Here is a 19,763-nt window from a genome sequence, read left to right as displayed (position 1 = left end):
TGACATACTGTATAGGCAGGCAAGAGAAAAGCACCCACATCAAAAATATCCCACTTCCTGGATGGATTTTCCTCAGGTTTACGCCTGCCATATCAGTTCTGTTATACACACAGACATTATTTTAACAGTTTTGGAAACTTTAGAATGTTTTCTATCCAAATCTACCAATTATATGCATATCCTAGCTTCTGGGACTGAGTAACAGGCAGTTTACTTTGGGCACGCTTTTCATCCGGAGGTGAAAATACTGCCCCCTTTCCCAAACAGGTTAATACATTTTCAAGTTCATAACTGTGCGCTCTCCTCAAACAATAACATGGTATTATTTTACTGTAACAGCTACTGTAAATTGGACATTGCAGTTAGATTAACAAGAATTTACATTTTCTGCCCATGTCAGATATGTCTATGTCCTGGGAAATGTTCTTGTTACTTAACGTCTCTAGGGTAGGGGGCAGTATTTGTACGGCCGGATAAAAAACGTACCCGATTTAATCTGGTTATTACTACTGCCCAGAAACTAGAATATGCATAAAATTGTTTGATTTGGATAGAAAACACCCTAAAGTTTCTAAAACTATTTGAATGGTGTCTGTGAGTATAACAGAACACATATGGCAGGCAAAAACCTGAGAAGATTCCTTACAGGAAGTGCCCTCTCTGACCATTTCTTGGCCTTCTACACTCTCTTTATTGAAAACTGAGGATCTCTGCTGTAACGTGACACTTCCTATGGCTCCCATAGGCTCTCAGAAGGCGGCAAAACGTTGAATGATGACTTTGCAGGCCCAGGCTGAAAAACAGTAGCGCATTTGGATAGTGGTCGATCAGAGAACAATGAGACTGGGGGCGCGTGCACGAGCCGACACCATGTTTTTATTTTTTCGTCTTTGAACGAAAACAGGGTTTCCCGGTCGGAATATTATCGCTTTTTTACAAGAAAAATCGCATAAAAATTGATTTTAAACAGCGTTTGACATGCTTCGAAGTACGGTAATGGAATATTTAGAATTGTTTTGTCACGAAACGCGTCGGGCGATTCGTGACCCTTCGGATAGTGTCTTGAACGCACGAACAAAACAGAGGATATTTGAACATAACTATGGATTATTTTGAACCAAACCAACATTTGTTATTGAAGTAGAAGTCCTGGGAGTGCATTCTGACGAAAAACAGCAAAGGTAATCCAATTTTTCTTATAGTAAATCTGAGTTTGGTGAGGGCCAAACTTGGTGGGTGTCAAAATAGCTAGCCCGTGATGGCGAGCTATCTACTCAGAATATTGCACAATTTGCTTTTGCCGAAAAGCTATTTAAAATCGGACATAGCGATTGCATAAAGGAGTTCTGTATCTATAATTCTTAAAATAATTGTTATGTTTTTTGTGAACGTTTATCGTGAGTAATTTAGTAAATTCACCGGAAGTTTGCGGTGGGTATGGTAGTTCTGAACGTCACATGCTAATGTAAAAAGCTGGTTATTGATATAAATATGAATTTGATTGAACAAAACATGCATGTATTGTATAACATAATGTCCTAGGAGTGTCATCTGATGAAGATCATCAAAGGTTAGTGCTGCATTTAGCTGTGGTTTGGGTTTATATGACATTATATGCTAGCTTGAAAAATGGGTGTCTGATTATTTCTGGCTGGGTACTCTGCTGACATAATCTAATGTTTTGCTTTCGTTGTAAAGCCTTTTTGAAATCGGACAGTGTGGTTAGATTAACCTGTTAGGGCTAGGGGGCAGTATTGACACGGCTGGATAAAAAATGTACCCGATTTAATCTGGTTACTACTCCTGCCCAGTAACTAGAATATGCATATAATTATTGGCTCTGGATAGAAAACACCCTAAAGTTTCTAAAACTGTTTGAATGGTGTCTGTGAGTATAACAGAACTCATATGGCAGGCAAAAACCTGAGAAGATTTCATGCAGGAAGTGGCCTGTCTGACAAGGTGTCGTTCTTCTTGCCTCTGTTTATTGAAGACTGAGGATCTCTGCTATAACGTGACACTTCCTACGGCTCCCATAGGCTCTCAGAAGGCGGCAAGAAGCTGAATCGTGGCTTTGCAGGCTCTGGCTGAAAAAAAGTACCGCGTTTGGGTAGTGGCTGGTTACAGTACTGTGAGACTCAGGCGCGTGCCCGCGTCGACCGAATGCTTTGTTTTCTTTCCTCTGTTTACCTAAACGCAGATTCCCGGTCGGAATATTATCGCTTTTTTTACGAGAAAAATGGCATAAAAATGGATTTTAAACAGCGGTTGACATGCTTCAAAGTACGGTAATGGAATATTTAAAAAAAAATTGTCACGAATTGCGCCATGCTCGTGAACCTTATTTACACTTCGGATAGTGTCTTGAACGCACGAACAAAACGCCGCTATTTGGATATAACGATGGATTATTTTGGACCAAACCAACATTTGTTATTGAAGTAGCAGTCCTGGGGGTGCATTCTCATTAAGAACATCAAAGGTAATCAAACTTTTGTAATAGTAAATCTGACTTTGGTCAGGGCTAAACTTGGTGGGTGTCTAAATAGCTAGCCGTGATGGCTGGGCTATCTACTCAGAATATTGCAAAATGTGCTTTCACCGAAAAGCTATTTTAAAATCGGACACCTCGATTGCACAAAGGAGTTCTGTATCTATAATTCTTAAAATAATTGTCGTGTTTTTTGTGAACGTTTATCGTGAGTAATTTAGTAAATTCACCGGAGGTTTGCTAGTTCTGAACGTCACATGCTAATGTAAAAAGCTGGTTTTTGATATAAATATGAACTTGATTGAACAAAACATGCATGTATTGTATAACATAATGTCCTAGGTGTGTCATCTGATGAAGATCATCAAAGGTTAATGCTGCATTTAGCTGTCTTCTGGGTTTTTGTGACATTATATGCTAGCTTGAAAAATGGGTGTCTGATTATTTCTTGCTGGGTACTCTGCTGACGTAATCTAATGTTTTGCTTTCGTTGTAAAGCCTTTCTGAAATCGGACAGTGTGGTTAGATTAACGAGAGTCTTGTCTTTAAAATGGTGTAAAATAGTCATATGTTTGAGAAATTGAAGTAATAGCATTTCTAAGGTATTTGAAAATCGCGCCACGGGATTACACTGGCTGTTGCGTAGGTGGGACGATTTCGTCCCGCCTAGCCCAGAGAGGTTAACCTCTTACATCTAGACGTTCCGCTAGCGGAACACCTGCTCCAATATCCAATGATTGGCGTGGCGCGAATTACAAATTCCTCAAAATCCCAAAACTTCAATTTTTCAAACATATGACTATTTTACACCATTTTAAAGACAAGACTCTCCTTCATCTAACCACACTGTCTGATTTCAAAAGAATTTACTAACAATTTACTAAATTACTCACGATAAACGTTCACAAAAAACATAACAATTATTTTAAGAATTATAGATACAGAACTCCTTTGTGCAATCGAGGTGTCCCATTTTAAAATAGCTTTTCGGTGAAAGCACATTTTGCAATATTCTCAGTAGATAGCCCAGCCATCACGTCTAGCCATTTAGACACCGACCAAGTTTAGCCCTGACCAAAGTCAGATTTACTATTACAAAAGTTTGATTACCTTTGTTGTCTTCGTCAGAATGCACTCCCAGGACTGCTACTTCAATAACAAATGTTGGTTTGGTCCAAAATAATCCATCGTTATATCCAAATAGCGGCGTTTTGTTCGTGCGTTCCAGACACTATCCGAAATGGTAAATCAGGGTTATGAGCATGGCGCAATTCGTGACCAAAAAATTCTAAATATTCCATTACCGTACTTCGAATCATGTCAACCGCTGTTTAAAATCCATTTTTATGCCATTTTTCTCGTAAAAAAGCGATAATATTCCGACCGGGAATCTGCGTTTAGGTAAACAGAGAAAAGAAAACAAAGCTTTCGGTCGACGCGGGCACGAGCCTGAGTCTCACAGTACTGTAACCAGCCACTACCCAAACGCGCTACTTTTTTTCAGCCAGAGCCTGCAAAGCCACGATTCAGCTTTTTGCCGCCTTCTGAGAGCCTATGGCAGCCGTAGGAAGTGTCACGTAACAGCAGAGATCCTTTGTAATGGATAGAGATGGCAAAGAAGGCCAAGAAATGGTCAGACAGGGTACTTCCTGTACAGAATCTTCTCAGGTTTTGACCTGCCATTTGAGTTCTGTTATACTCACAGACACCATTCAAACAGTTTTAGAAACTTTGGAGTGTTTTCTATCCAAAGCCAATAATTATATGCATATTGTAGTTACTGGGCAGGAGTAGTAACCAGATTAAATCGGGTACGTTTTTTATCCAGCCGTGTCAATACTGCCCCCTAGCCCTAACAGGCTAGCTACATAAACACAATTGAGTATAACACCATAAAAGTTATGAAATTAGTACCTTGCATGTCCACTGTTATAAGGAATACACACAAATATATTATGCTCCATACATACAGTGAGCTACAGTAGAAACATAACACAACTTACAGAAACTATTATAACGTAATAAGGCACTTACTTTGATAGAAACGCACACATGTCCAAAGTTATTATCATGTAGTAAGGAAAACAACAACGAAGGCAATGTGGGCACCAGCCAGAAAGTGTGAAAAAGTTTGTGCAGGTCTTGCTCTGAGTTTGATGATGACATACAGACGGTGCCCCCCAATAACTGGAAATGGATGCAAATCCCAGGCACAAGATTCCTGTCGAGGCAGATTTCCTTTTTGCCTACTCCACCATGCCAGGTAACCCACAGCATTCCAATACATTTTCCAGCTAATCTAGTTCCCACTAAATGTTCCCTGCACAGATAGTCTGACAGAAATCCCACAGTTACTTTCTCTGCCTCAGACCCTCACAGATTATGCCTGGGACCATGGTAGCTGGTAATACACATCCACTATCCAGTTTTGTTGCTGTGTGAGATAATCTGATTGTGAGACTCTCTATAGCTAGGTTTTCATCCAATTGGGGATAGATTTTTATGCAAATGTTCTCAAATCTGCATAAATAAAATATTCACATTTTCCCACCAGTGGAGTGTTTTCACCAAACTGACTTTTTTCAGATATAAAATCAATCAATTTCCTTAAGTTTTCATGTACTGAATAAGTGCAATGTGTTTCGAATGCATTTTCAACTCTACCAATAGTTTTGTCAAAAAAACAGCTGTGTTAAACAGCAAATGTGTCTACTCTGGTCTTGGCTCTTGCGGTCTAGCCAACAGCTAGCTCATAGATACAGTGCAGGTAGGCTAGTCTACATGATGAGACCATTATGAATAAGAGCGAGAATATTATTATTTGTCAAATGGCAGTCAAGCATCACTCATCATGTCACCAGAATAAGACCGTCAATATTTCTTGGAAAGGGGTATCAAGCTCATCACCGTGCACTTTCACCACCCTGTGAAGTTCATAATATTTTATTTCTTCTGTAGCATGATAAACTGCATGGTTTCCCGAGTCGTAGAACCACACACCATGTCATCGCGTGACTCCACATTTACTTTGATATGATGGCTATTATAGCCATATTTGCGCATAAAGGCGTAATTAATTTTACTGACACAAAAAGATCCCACCATGACAAACAAACAAATTATCTGTCTGCATTTATAAAATTGTACCAAAAAATCCTGTTTCCATCACAGCTGTCGTGATTCTTTTTAAACGTTATGACTTTACTCGCATAAAAACTCTGGCTGGAAACGTAGTTGTGTGTGTGTCACGTCCTGACCAGTATAGGGGTTATTTGTTATTGTAGTTTGGTCAGGACGTGGCAGAGGGTATTTGTTTTATGTGGTTCGGGGTGGTGGTTTGTTTAGAAGGGTGTTTGATTTATTATTTCCGGGTTTTGGGTTATGTTCTATGTTTTTGTATTTCTATGTTCTTTCTAGTTTAGTATTTTCTATGTTAGGTAATTGGGTGTTGGACTCTCAATTGGAGGCAGGTGTTTGTAGTTGCCTTTGATTGAGAGTCCTATATATAGGGATGTGTTTTGTTTGTTAATTGTGGGTAGTTGTATTTCGCACTACTAGTTGTCGTAGCCGGTGAAACTGTCGTTCTCTTTGTTTATTGTTTTCCGTGTTCACATTTATTTAATAAATAATAATAATGATGAACATGCAACCCGCTGCGCCTTGGTCTTCTCTTCACGAAGACAGCCGTTACTGTGTGTGTGTGTGTGTGTGCGTGTGTGTGCGCACGCGCTGACATCAGTGCCAATTGGAGAGAGTAGGGTACTACTCGTGGAGGAACCCTGGGCGCGGCTCCTGGTTTGTTCAGGCACTCTGCAATGTCCTCAATGAGTTTGGCAAGCAGCAGGAGATCATGCAGATCCTCACACGTGTCAACTACATAGTGGCCACCAGCTTCGAGTCCTGGTCCGAGGACCCATGATTCAGCGAGAAAAAGCAGATTCCCTGCGTAGTCTCCACGCTGACAAAAGAACTGCATTTCAACTGACCGCCAATGACAACCACAGACTGACAGACCGACTGATGAGACTGACTAATCCACACACTGACCAAGCGGTCTAAAAATTCAGGGATGATCCAGGCACAGTGGGACACTGCGCCGTTTGGGCTAGAATGCCGTTTTGCAGGTGTAGCGTAGCTGAGCACAAAACAATCTCTCCAAATTAATTTCTACAGTGGAACTCTGCGTTCATGTGTTGGTGGTGATACTTGCCTCTTCTTCAGGTTATTCCTAAGAATAATGATATCCCATTTGATCGGATCTTTGTCGACAGGCTATGTGAAATATATGTTATTTTACCGACCCAGGAAATTTGCTGCCATTTTTGTGGGGTTGTTATTAAAGGGTTAGGGGACGGAATCAGTTATATCTGAATCTGTTATATCTGAAAATTGTCAAATTTTTCCCCCCAGCTTTTGTACAAGCATTTGATTTATTGGCAAAGATCACAGCTAATAGTATTTGTGCCAAATGACATTTCTTTAGGTTTGGGGGGAAGGGAACATTTCTTGACATGAAGAGGTAGTTTTCCAGAGACACTGTTGAAACATTTATGAAACATGGTACTTGAACATTGGAGTCAACATGGGCCAGCATCCATGTGGAATGCTTTCAAAACCTTGTAGACTCCATGCTCCGACGAATTGAGGCTGTTCTAAGGGCAAAAGGAGGGTGAGTGCAACTCAATATTAGGAAGGTGTTCCTAATGTTTGGTATACTCAGTGTATCAATGTCTTATAAATGGCCTTGGTTAATTTAACTTGTTTTTATGTTGACAAATTCACAAAATTCATTGTTTTTATTTCTTGCACAACATTATTTGTGAACAATTTTCTAATAATGTTGAGTTTGAAGTAAAACAACATATGCCTTAATTTCTTTGTCGAAATGGAGGTAATCCATGTGATAAGTGAATTGAATCTGGCCTCAAAAGCACAAATAACCATTGTTTCACTGTATATCAGTGTGGTAAATTGTCACAGTTATAGCATTACCATGGTTAAAGGCACCAGGCCTTATCCTTCAATTTCAAAATCAAATGCATTAACATTTTACCCAAAATCACATACATTTGATCATGAATACATTCAATTGCCAGTGCTTTGTTGCTCTTCAAAAGCACACATTCACAGATTTAAGTTTGTTATTGCATATTCATGTTTGTCCCAAAGCCAGAAATACTCTGTCATCTGCAGAGGCAGCTATTACTGGTGGTTACAAGTCTTATCATTCACAATTCACCTGTACTAATTCGCACACTGCATTGTTCCAATGTTTCTGCAACGTTCCAGAGCAATTTACAGGATTGCAACTACGGATTGCTAGTAACTTCAGGAAAACATTCGGTGCCATCTTGAATTTCTTTGCCATTTTCTTTTTACAGTCTTTGTTTAATTTCATCAGTCATTTTCTTATTTTATTTTTTACATGATTACAAAATTATTCTATAAGCCACAGTAGTGAACAGTATGCTGGCAACCGAGTAGACATGTTACCTATTCTACACATACCTGTCAATCACACAGATGGCACTCTTGAATCCTCTCGACACATGAATCAGTGATGTAGTGCCCAACCTGTACTAAAAGGAGTGTTTGCTCCACTTGTTTTGGAATAGAGTTGAAGGGGGAAATCATATTTTAAATGCTTTCCAGGTTTAAATGCTATTGTACTCAGGAATATATTTGAAAAGAAAAATAGAAAAATTATTATATAGAAAAGGAAGACAAATTCTATAAAAAAGGAAATATTGTGAATTTACTATGGCTCCTTTTGAATCTGGGGCAATACACTGTTTAAATTACTTCACATCAAAGGAATGACTATGTAAACACCATTTTATTGTATTAAACATGAAGAATTGTATTGTAAAATGAATTGTGTGTTATTTTTGTCGTACAAACGTCGCATACACATGCTAATCCTGGATGTACAATAAATCAATTTAGCTAAATGAAAACTTTGCCTAAGGGCCTGCACACAAAGTCCGAAGGGTGTAGAAACAAATGTTTCAACATTAGGTGTGTGTTTCAAGCTCCTGGAAATGTATATAGGCTAGTCAGTTTTTACACATACACAAACTTGTTTGGATTGGAAGCGGACATAAGATTGCAGCACCAGACAGTCAGACCAGGTGTGCAGAAAAAAAATCAGACTTGGTGTGCATGGTTCATAACACACAAAAGAAACACATGACAAAAGTTATATACCACCCCCATTCCCTCCACCCTTAGCATTTGTCCTCCATCAGAGGGTAGGGGCAGAGCGTGAGGCATCGCAAATCTTAAGGGGCTTCCAGTTGGACCCCTGATTGTCGTGCCCAGGGCACACAGCTTGGTGGAGGACATTGGTGAAGGTGGCGACATAGAAGCAGTGGAGAGGGGTCATAGTGTCGGCCCCCAGGAAGCACACCAGGCCCCCGGGGAAGCTGGAGTAAATACCGATGCGAGTGAAGTGCTGTCCGGCCACCACAGGGAGCGCATGGGCCACCCTGTCATGCCATGCTGTGTAGTCCCCATTAAAGAACTCCATTGCCCAAGACTCGTCTCCACGGCCCAGCCAGCAGTCCTCCTCACGGCCCTTGCGTGGGATGCTTGGGTAGGTGAGACCTATCTCCCAGTAGGTCTTCCCACTTACCTGTACCTCCCAATAGTGACGTCCCTCTCGGAAGCCCTGCTGGCTGATGGCGTTGAGGGTGGTGTCGAAGCGTGAGGGGTTCTCTGGGACTTCTTGCCAGGTGTCCGTGTACTCTGCCAAGTCACCCTTAGGGGAAATTATAAGTTTCGGGTGGGCAGTGGTAGGGTCAAGGACAACGTCAGAGGCATCTAAGTAAAACACACATAAATTGAGCAATTAAATACATATTTCTAATAAGACTATAAAGAGAATAGGTTTTTGCCGTCAATAGCATTCATCAGAATGCATTATATTTTTATTGCGTGAGCAATTAAACCGCTAATAGATTAATACATGTTTTTATTATTTTGTGATTTAAAGTGGCACATACAATAATGTTTGATATATTTCATTGGGTATTATAGCAAATGGCAGGGCAGGGAAGCGAAACCAGGTGAATGGCGTGAAAGGCAAACACCCTACGCATGGCGCCAATACTACTTGGTGGGAATTGTAGCACAGCTCATAGTTAGGATTGCTACACTGCCCGCTACAAAGGGGAATACACGTCCCCTTGCTTAGACTACTCAGCCTCCTCACACATCTGGGCTGTGCGTTCCAATTGCCTCACAGCCGCCATCCCACTTCAGACACCAATGTAGCAAACGACGGGGCAGGAACCTGGGTCACTGGCATGAAAAGCAAACACCATAGGCATCGCACCAATAGGATTAAACCACTTGGTGGGAACTGTACTGGGCTCATATAGCGAAGATCGTTACATTATGGTTTTAAATACCATTTCCGGAATGAACATGAATCTCAGGATTCCCAGCATTTCAGGACTCTCAGATTAGAAAATGTTCAAATTTGTGGTAAAAGCATTACAAGACCAAGCAATTACACAATCAAAGCAGGAGCAAAGGAAACAGACAAAGGAAATACAAAGAAACTAGGGCTGTCCAAGTTAATCAGTTAACTCAAATTCACTTTTTGTAATTTTAGTGCACCCTTTTTTTTTCTTGTGATTAATCACATTGTCTAAAGCGTTCAAAATACACTGAAAACATCCCAAATACATCATCTTTACAGCTAAAAACAACAATGCAATGTAGAAAAGAAGTTGACATTGAGGTTAAAGAAAGTGTTCTCAATTTACCTAATCTCGTCGACTAGCCGGTGTTGTGCCAAAAATCTCCCCCCTGCTAGAATTCTCCCCCCCCCCCCCTTCGCGTTCATTGCTGTGACTTGCTTGCTAGTTGAGATTTCTACTCTTCACTCCATTGTCCGTATAGCTAACATTTCACTGATCTTAGCAGCAGAAAGCATTTTTGTCTGCAGTTTTCGGTTTGGCTATTTGTTTCAAGTGTATATGGTGGTTCTACCTTGTATGGCGCCATGGGCGAACCCCCTCTTCACGGCCCGCGCCCGCCCACATATGGGGGCAAGATGCCGCCCGTACCTAAATCCGCTACTGATTTGTATTAGTCTATAAATAAATCTCAAAATTCTTCATCTCTCCCATGTCTTATTCGAATAGTATTTTTGAAAGTGTAAGGATAATAATTCAGCCATAGTTGTTCTGAAATGTGTATTGCTTGCCAACATTTTTCTCCCTCTATGTTTAATATAACACACATACATTCATTATTAATTTTGGTTGCCTATCCTGACAAAGTTTGTTCTATAGAAAGTACTTGATGTGTGCCATAGAAAGTATTAGACTCTAGCTACAAAATTAAGGAAATTAGAAGGGGAGGGAGAATTACGGCAGGGGGGAGATTTTCGGCACAACACGGGCGCTGAGTGGAATTACTTTTCGACAGACAACTGGGCAAGGTGTAGTGGCTGACCAAAAACGACGAGTAAAAATCTAGCAAGCTAACATTACTAATTATCCATTCAGGTTTAATAATCATAATTAAATATTATATCAGTCATTGACAATGTTAGATAATCTTATCGAGCAAGCTAGCTAGCAAACTTAGCTAGATAGTTTAGCTAGCTAGCTAGCTCTAAATAGGTTTCTCATACGGTTTGGCTAGCTAGCTATATATTATATTAAGCTAGCTAGGCCTATTCCCTGTCTCTGAGTTAATTTAACATGGTTGTAGCTAGTTGGCAAGCTTATAACTCATGTTTTAATGGTGGATTTTATAGCCTAATTGTTTCTGAGTTAGCTAGTAAGCTGGCTAGCTAGTCTCAATGTGGATGCAGACAGTTACTTTAACATTATATTGAAATGAAAGGAGTGTCTAAATTGTACATCCAAGTTTAGGCTATCCAGTTTGACTCTCCACTTAAACTGTGTTAACGTTATGCCTTTGTCACCGACTGCCCAGATACAAAGAGGACATGGTCCTGAGAGTGTTTCTCCCACCCCAAGTGTACCGAGTTCAGGAAGCTACATATAGAAATTAAAGTAGTGTCTCAAATGTTAATCCACTTTTATCCATTTTGTCTGTCCCATAAAAGCTTTTTATGTCTTTGTCCCCCAGATACTAAAGACGACATGGTCCTGAGAGTGCTTTTCCCACCAACAGTGTAACGAGTTGGAAAGAAGACTGCCCACCCATGCATTGATGAGGCCCAAAAGTCATAATGTCCCGTAAGTATACATGGAATACGTGGAATATTGAATATTATACAATGGGTGAGCCTAATCCTGAATGCTGATAGATTAAAACTACATTCCATCCGGTGTCTATTCCACAAGTTACCACCGGCTAAATCTATGACATTAAAATACCTATTTACTCTGTTCCTTCTGACTGCGCAATCCACTGTCTCATCAGCCCAGCAAGGCACGTTATAAACTTGATCTCCACTATAAAAAGCACCTAGACATTATATCACATTTCTTTTAGACTAACATTTCATTTTCAACAGCGGGGAGATTTGTATAAACCTTGCTTTCTGTCTCTCCGACATTTGCAACATTGTTTCAATATTCAAATTCGATCTCCAGCTGTCCCATAGTAATGAATGTGTCGGGACGAGACAGACAGGCAGGCAGCGTATCTTAGCCTGTCGAAATCATGAGTCAGCTGGCATACATTTTATGGATATACAGTATACAAACAAATGTCAATTGAAAAAAGGTCAAATGAAATAAAGTGCAGCTAGTTTGCAGTGTTTCCAGCTTCAGTTTGAAGTGATTGTGTTAGCTGTGTTGTTTGCTAGCTCCTCTGAACAACAGTGTCCTGACGAGTGAGCACATTTTCAATGCTAGGCGAAATCTCGCCTCATTAGCTCATTGTTATGGATGTATCCAAATAAATGTCACTAGAAAACAGCTTAAACAAATGCATACACAGCTACTTTGCTGTTATTCTGGCTGCACTTTTTGACTTGACTGTAAGTAAGCCATAGTTGGCTAGCTAGCAAGCAAGTGTTAAGAACGTTGCCTGCCAGTATGGCAATGAAACATTTGGAACAAACGACTGGATCGCGTTCATAGATATAGAACAAAAAGACTGAACGACTGGGTCGCGTCTCTAGCAACCAAACCGATAGAACGAACAACCAGCCGGCTTGGGTAGCAACCCTAGATTTGTGTCGGGACTATATCTTGTGGAAGGATGAAATAGTATGAATAAATTCATCAAAATATATTTTTTTATTTAGATATGTCAATCATTATTTTAATATGTTGGTAACCCGTTGTATAAAAGTGATAATAACCTCGAAGCCGGTGTTTGCAGGATATATTGGCACAGTTTGCCGTGCCACTTCGTCTCGGGCCTAACAACACCAATATGGCTGAATATCTCCGCCAGGCAACCAAAAGAACAAGAGACCCAAACCCTTCATTCTCAGGGACAATCACCTCTACTCCCTGGCATTCACCAAGACATGTTTCGTTGTTGTTTTACAACAATTCCAATTGTTAGATATTACTGCATGGTCGGAACTAGAAGCACAAGCATTTCACTACACTTGTGCTAACCATGTGTATGTGACAAATAAATTTGATTTGATTTGAAAATGTATACCTGGAAGGGGTTGGGTGAGTAGAGTGTAAAGTGTTTACTTTTCTTCAGCCCCTTTCCTCAGCTTTAATTTTAATTGCTAGGGCTGCTGTGTTTTTCAAATCATGGATTGTGCCTCAAATTTTTGTTTATTTGTGTGTTCCTTATTTGTCTTATCTTTAGCATGACTTCATTTTGTAGCTGAAATTAATATCTGCCAATAAACATTTAGCATTTTATCTACAATTTGTCATGATTGGCCATATGTCAATTTAAGAATTTCATAGACTGTGTAGTAACGTTGTAAAATTGATTGTTGTTGTTAGACGGATTGCTACCTTTAGAAAATGTACAGACTCTAAAAATGTTTTACCAGCAATAAAGTAAGAAATAACAAAAAGACATGAATAACAATAACCCAGCAAAAGAGTAAAAAGCAATCCACTGCTGGGTCAAAATAACCACATTTTTGGGTAAATAAAGTAACTCAACGTGTTGGGTCATTCACGTAACCCAACAGTGCTGGGTCAAAATAACCCAGTGCTGGGTCAAAATAACCCAGTGCTGGGTATGTAATATAGTGACTCAGCGCTGGGTTACAGAAAATAAAAAAAATAGCATTTTTTTAGAGTGTAGAGAATGCAATGGTAAGTGCAAAACCAGTCGCCCGTGATAAAACGAGCAGCAGCTGCATTCATGTAGATGATGTCGCCATAGTTTAGAACTGGTAGGAAGGCCATCTGATTGATCTGCTTTCTAGGGGTGTGTCGACCTGGCCATACTCGTATTTGTAATTGTATTCGTAAAATGACAGTTGATAGTCGGATGATACTCGTGATCGAAAAACATGAAAGTGTTTTAATATGCCAAAGTAGATGTTGGCAAAATACCAAAATCTTCCTGCGCATTTATAGACCTAAAAGTCTGTGTGTCCTCTATTTGCAGCGGGCAGACAAGTTGGCTGTCACTCAGTCAGAATGCGCATCAGCATTTTATCTTCTTTTCCCTACCCTCGCCCCGCTTGTTAGATACTATGCTAGCAAACGTCCTGTTTTATCATAGTAGCAGGCTTACAGGAGGCAGCAGCAATCTAAATGACAGACTGAAATATGAGAGAAGTGATCAGATGATCACTTCTCTATCCAATCAGTGCAGCAGGATATTTTTACAGACAGGCAAACTAGACAGTTGAGTTATTTCGACCACGTAGCACCTCGCACTTGATTGAAAGATTTGCACTGGCACAAGGAAATTACTTTTTTCCCGATAATAACAAAAAATATTAGGATTCTTATAGTATCAGGACAATTGCCCATATCCATTACGATACTTGTTTTGTCCGATTACAACAACATTAATACACGCGACAACTCAAAGCTTCCCAAATGACCAAAATACTAGGATAAAGCTAGTTCAATTATTTTGGGGAAAAATCATGTCGAAAAAACATTTCTGACGTCAACGTGAATTACAACATTCCACAATAATGTTTGATGGTTAGTACACCCATTTACAATGTTTAAGTGCCAACAGCATGGCTGCAAAAGTGAATGAACCACAGCTGTGGTCCTGGACAATAATATCCTCCCACTTTCCCAGCGTAAAAGCAATCAATTCATTTCAGTTTAAAAAATGTTTTCAGATTGTAAAAGTATTTTGGAGGAAAATATATTTTGAAAAGTGTTTATAAATCTGTAGCTTGTGGCTTAATGAACACTTAATGTAATAAAAGTGATTGCACAGGATCTTTAAATAAATCGATATTGAACTCACAGCTCTGAAAGAGTTTCTTGGTGACAGGGACCTGGGACCGGATGAAAAGCAGGAGGTTGATGGTTAAACTCAAGAGCTGTTCATTTTTAAATTCATCCACCTGAAGCAATTCTGGATCCGTAGCCTTCATCGTCTCTGCTATTCTGGAGAGAAGGAAGCAGAGAAATTGGTACATACACACACAGATACTCTTAGATGTAGGTTTATTTGACCATTGTGGTACATATGCAAAAACATACATAAAATGTGATGTCATACTCACACAGCAAACACCATTAACAGAAAAATGGGTAACACGTTATGAAAACTTGAATAAGCACAGTAAACAAGCAATAAGTAAGTAAGCATTAAGAAGATCCGCCCTGGTTCAGCCGCCTGCACCAATCTCAACATCCTAGAATCAGTGCTCATGCAACATTTGGCTATGGGTTGCCAAGATTAGAGCTTTTACAATGTCTTATGAGAAGGTTTATTATAGGTTATGTTTCCTTTTATGTATCAATTTCCACTCAAGATGGCCGATACTTTGTCAGGATCATTAAGATATACAATATAAAATACATTATAAATAGTGTACACATGTAACGGCTGTCGGGAGAGAGAGTTGACCAAGGTGCAGCGGAGTTAGTGTTCATCTTGGAATTGAATAGAACAAAAGAGAACACTACAAAAATGAACAAAACCACGACAGCAAAACAGTCCTGTTAGGAAAATATCTAAACAGAAACAATCCCCCACAAAACCCAAAGGAAAAACAGGCTCCTTATGTGTGACTCCCAATCAGCAACAATGAACTTCAGCTGTGCCTGATTGGGAGCCACACACGGCCCACAACAAAGAAATACAAAAACATAGAAAAATGAACATAGAACGCCCACCCAATGTAACACCCTGGCCTAACCAAAATAAAGAACAAAAAAAAACCTCTCTATGGCCAGGGCGTTACAACACACTATTAATAAATTGACTAGATCGTCCCACCCCGTCCCCCAGGACGCCTCTTCCCCATAGCTAAACAACCATATAATGTTCTGCATATGCATTACTTTTAAAGTAGCTGCTGCTCAGATAAAATAAAAGCACAGAGGAGATTTGAAATGAGCATTCCAAAAAAGATATCACAGGAGGTTGGTGGCACCTTAATTGGAGAGGAAAGGCTCATGGTAATGGTTGGAGCGGAATAGGTGGAATGTTATCAAATACATCAAACACGTGTCTTTCATGTGTTTGATGCCATTCCATTCGCTCCATTCAAGCCATAATTATGAGCCGTCCTCCCCTCAGCAGCCTCCACTGAAATATATGTTTTGCTGGCTACTTTAGGACGACATGACCAAATGCATTTAGCCTACAAGACAACATAACCAAGCCTACATGTAACTTGTAGCCTAGTGTCATGACGTTGGCCTCTTATGGTACAGGGAGGACAGTTGACCCCCTCCCTGTTGCACCACCACCCAACCTACCCCCCCCCCCCCCAATCCACCCTGTGTGTAAAGGGTCGTAAAACCTCTAAAATTCCAGGAGAGTCTCTGGCCACATGGCCCATAGAGAGACACAGGAAATTCTTCCAACTCATAGAATTGGAGAGCCAAGCGACATTTTGTGTTCTGGAGAAGGTATGGAAGATTGGTGAAGAATCCAGCTACGAACTGATCCGCTTGGTACAATTTTGTGATACTCAGAAGAGACAATATAGCCATATTACCATAAAACTGTTTATATAATAGCATCAGCTTAAGACTTGCATCATATGGGTGTATGGAATGTATTAATAAGGATAAAGCTTTTGTAAGACATTGAGATGCTATTGTACTGATGTAATGTGATAGAATTGTATTTCTGTAACCAAATCTAACTCAGTCATAGGCACGCCCCCAGGGACCCGTCATTTGACAAGCCTGTTCTATGGGCACTATAAAACACCCCCTGATTTACATTTCTTGAGACCAGGCCTACACTCCGTGGCCACATAGGTTCTACCATCTAATTCCTCTACTGAAAGTGAACCATACCACGTGGTTAACTTTTAGACTATTGATACCGACAGAATAAGAACAAGTCTTTGATATTAATTATTAGTCTACAGCTAAGTAAATTATATCATCGAACGCGAAGACCAACGAAACAACCATTCGATGACGACATTAATGAATGTCGCTCTGAAAGATCCATTCTAACCGAGAGAGAGAGAGAGAACGCGGACAAAACTCCCCAACAGAAAATAACTCTCGAACAAGGATCACGACGACACATGAGCGTAAATATATATTGATTGCAATTGTTCCCGAATGAGTGAGCCTTCAATTGTCAATTGTTCATATTAATGAACTCTGTGTAACTGCCACAGCTGACCTTTTATGATCCATTGTTCAACAGGCCGACCTGCCTGTTTAGCCCACAAGGGCACATTCCTATACCAATCCTTTGTGACGATAATTACTGTTTGTATGTTTTTCTGTTAATTACTTAGTGTAGTAAATAAATGATTTTAAGACAATTGATGTATGGATGATTTTAGTAAAGACTGGGTTCGTGCAGATACAACAATTTACGACATTTGGAATGAGACTGGACTAGAGGTAAAATACACCATTTAAACCACAAGATAATCGGCCTATACTATAATAGAATAGAATATTATAGTACAGGAAAGTTATATTAGGAAAATTATAGCTTTGTAATCTGAATATTCTCCTTGGTGCCCCGATCTCCTAGTTAATTACAATTAAACGATTAATCAGTTTAATCGCGTGATAATAATTACAGGGCGCTAATTGATAAACATATCTTCCGTTTAATGGTAACCCAAAGACACGACACTAGTCCTGTATTTACATTGCACTGGGGCCAAATAATCTGTGTTTTAACCATCAATAACATAAAACTGTTATTTTGCTTCTCAATGATCATGGAACACACGATTTATTCGACAGCGCATCATTGAAATTTGCAAGAGTTGCCTTTTCCACTTCTGAGCAGCCGAACGTTTGGCACCTAGCGGTAACCAGAGTTTTTCTCAACATGTGATCAGTCTGCTGCACTCAGGTTGCAATGTGTGTAGGCGGTAAATTCGATTTGTATGGTTGATCATGTCGTTGTTTGTACAACATGTCTTACAACGGACAAAGACATCTGATCATCACCTCAGGGTGAGTAGAACAGGAAAGGAGGGGGGAGCAGCAGCAGACTACTGGAATTAAAAACAATTGTGGAAAGTAGCACATGCGCAGAATGTACGGTATTTTAGCAGGCGTCCTGAGAGTCTGGTCACGCAGCCATTCCACTCAGTAAAAAAAATATATTTCACCCCTCTTTGGCCATCAGAACAGTCTCAATTCATCAGGGCATGGACTCTACAAGGGCTCGAAAGCGTTCACTCCAATGCTTCCCATGGTTGTGTTCTTGACACAAACCGGTGCGCATGGCACCTACTACCATACCCAGTTCAAAGGCACTTACATTTTTTGTCTTGTCCATTCACCCTTTGAATGGTACACATACGCAATCCATGTTTCAATTTTCTCAAGGCTTAAAAATCCTTCTTTAACCTGTCTCCTCCCCTTCATCTCCAACTATTGAAGTGGATTTAATAAGTGACATCAATAAGGGATCATAGCTTTCACCTGGATTCACCTGGTCAGTCTATGTCATGGAAAGAGGTGTACATGAAAGTTCCAAATTGTAACCAAAAAATGTGTTTCCTGATACATACCTTCTCTCCGTTTCCGCATCCTGTATGGAGATTACAAATCAGTTAGAGGCCAGAGATCAAATCGTAATCAATCAGAAAGTTATATTGGTTTATTGCATCCAGATTCAATCAAATCTACCAAATAGGATCCATGCTGGTTCCCAATTCTACCGCAATGCTAGCTCCCACCTGTAAGAAGGACATTTAAAACATGATATCTGCTTCCCTTGGCTTGCCATTCAATGAGCCATACAGTAACATCTGCCACTACTGCCACCCTTTAGCTAGCTTGTCAGCTAGCTTTAGGTCCCCATTTCGGTAGCACTTTGGTAGCATTCGCTAATACATATGTGATTTCCCATTATATAGCTTGTGATTTTCCAGACATTTACACTCATTCACTAACAATGATGACAAAGCATAAGGGCCCACAATTAACTTCAGCATGAACATCAACCACTGGAATCATTTATTAACTACAGAAACAATATTTTAGAAACAATATTTGGTAGCACTTTATAATAACTTAATCATTACTCCATTCATAAGATGTAGGTCCTTATAAATCATTTACTAATAATTATTTAAATCTTTTTTGTGTGGCCTCATCAAAAGTGTGGGCTATTTATACTTTATAAATACTTTATAAATATTTTCAGTGACCAGTGTAATTTCTCACAAAGAGATGCATATGCCATTGGTAGACTTTCCAGCAGTACCTGATGTACATTAAGATCTCAAAATAGCCTAAAATGTATCAATGGTAAAAGAATAAGCACACAAAACTGGATGTTAAAGGGAACATATAGAACATTTTATTCACAAAAACTGTTGTGAAATAACTGTTGCAAGGACACGAGGAAGAGCTTCCTTTTGCTGACGGTGAGGACTTCGCAAACCGGAACTCCCAATTTCTAACACCTATGGTGTCACATGCGTAGTATAGAGGAGACCAAGGCGCAGCGGGTCGCGTGCTCATAATATATTTTAATGAAAAACGAACACTTACACAAAAGAAACAAAACGACAGCAAACAGTTCAGTCAGGCAACATAACAACTAAACGGAGAACAACTACCCACGAAAACTAAAGGAAAAAAGGCTGCCTAAGTATGGCTTCCAATCAGAGACAACAATAGACAGCTGCCTCCGATTGGAAACCATACCCGGCCAAAACATAGAAATGCAAACATAGAATGCCCACCCTCTATCAGACCCTGAC

At 39.9% G+C, this 19,763-nt stretch overlaps 1 protein-coding gene across 1 annotated transcript in view; it reads right to left on the bottom strand.

Annotated features, from left to right (window-relative positions):
- Positions 1-7,612: 7,612 nt before the first annotated feature.
- The window catches only part of si:ch211-28p3.4 (zinc-binding protein A33), a 33,177-nt gene continuing 21,026 nt past the window's right edge, over positions 7,613-19,763 (bottom strand). The window contains exons 4-6 of the mRNA XM_014159315.2: positions 18,564-18,583; positions 14,849-14,991; positions 7,613-9,313 (exon numbers count right to left, since the gene is read on the bottom strand). Coding sequence (XP_014014790.1) covers positions 8,736-9,313; positions 14,849-14,991; positions 18,564-18,583 — 741 coding nt within the window. The 3' untranslated portion in view covers positions 7,613-8,735. The remainder of the gene's footprint in view (positions 9,314-14,848; positions 14,992-18,563; positions 18,584-19,763) is intronic.

This window comes from Salmo salar, chromosome ssa19 (genome assembly GCF_905237065.1).
Source record: "Salmo salar chromosome ssa19, Ssal_v3.1, whole genome shotgun sequence".
Lineage (NCBI taxonomy): Eukaryota > Metazoa > Chordata > Actinopteri > Salmoniformes > Salmonidae > Salmo > Salmo salar.
Note: the sequence above shows the minus strand (reverse complement) of the source record. Positions and strands in the feature narration are given on the sequence as shown.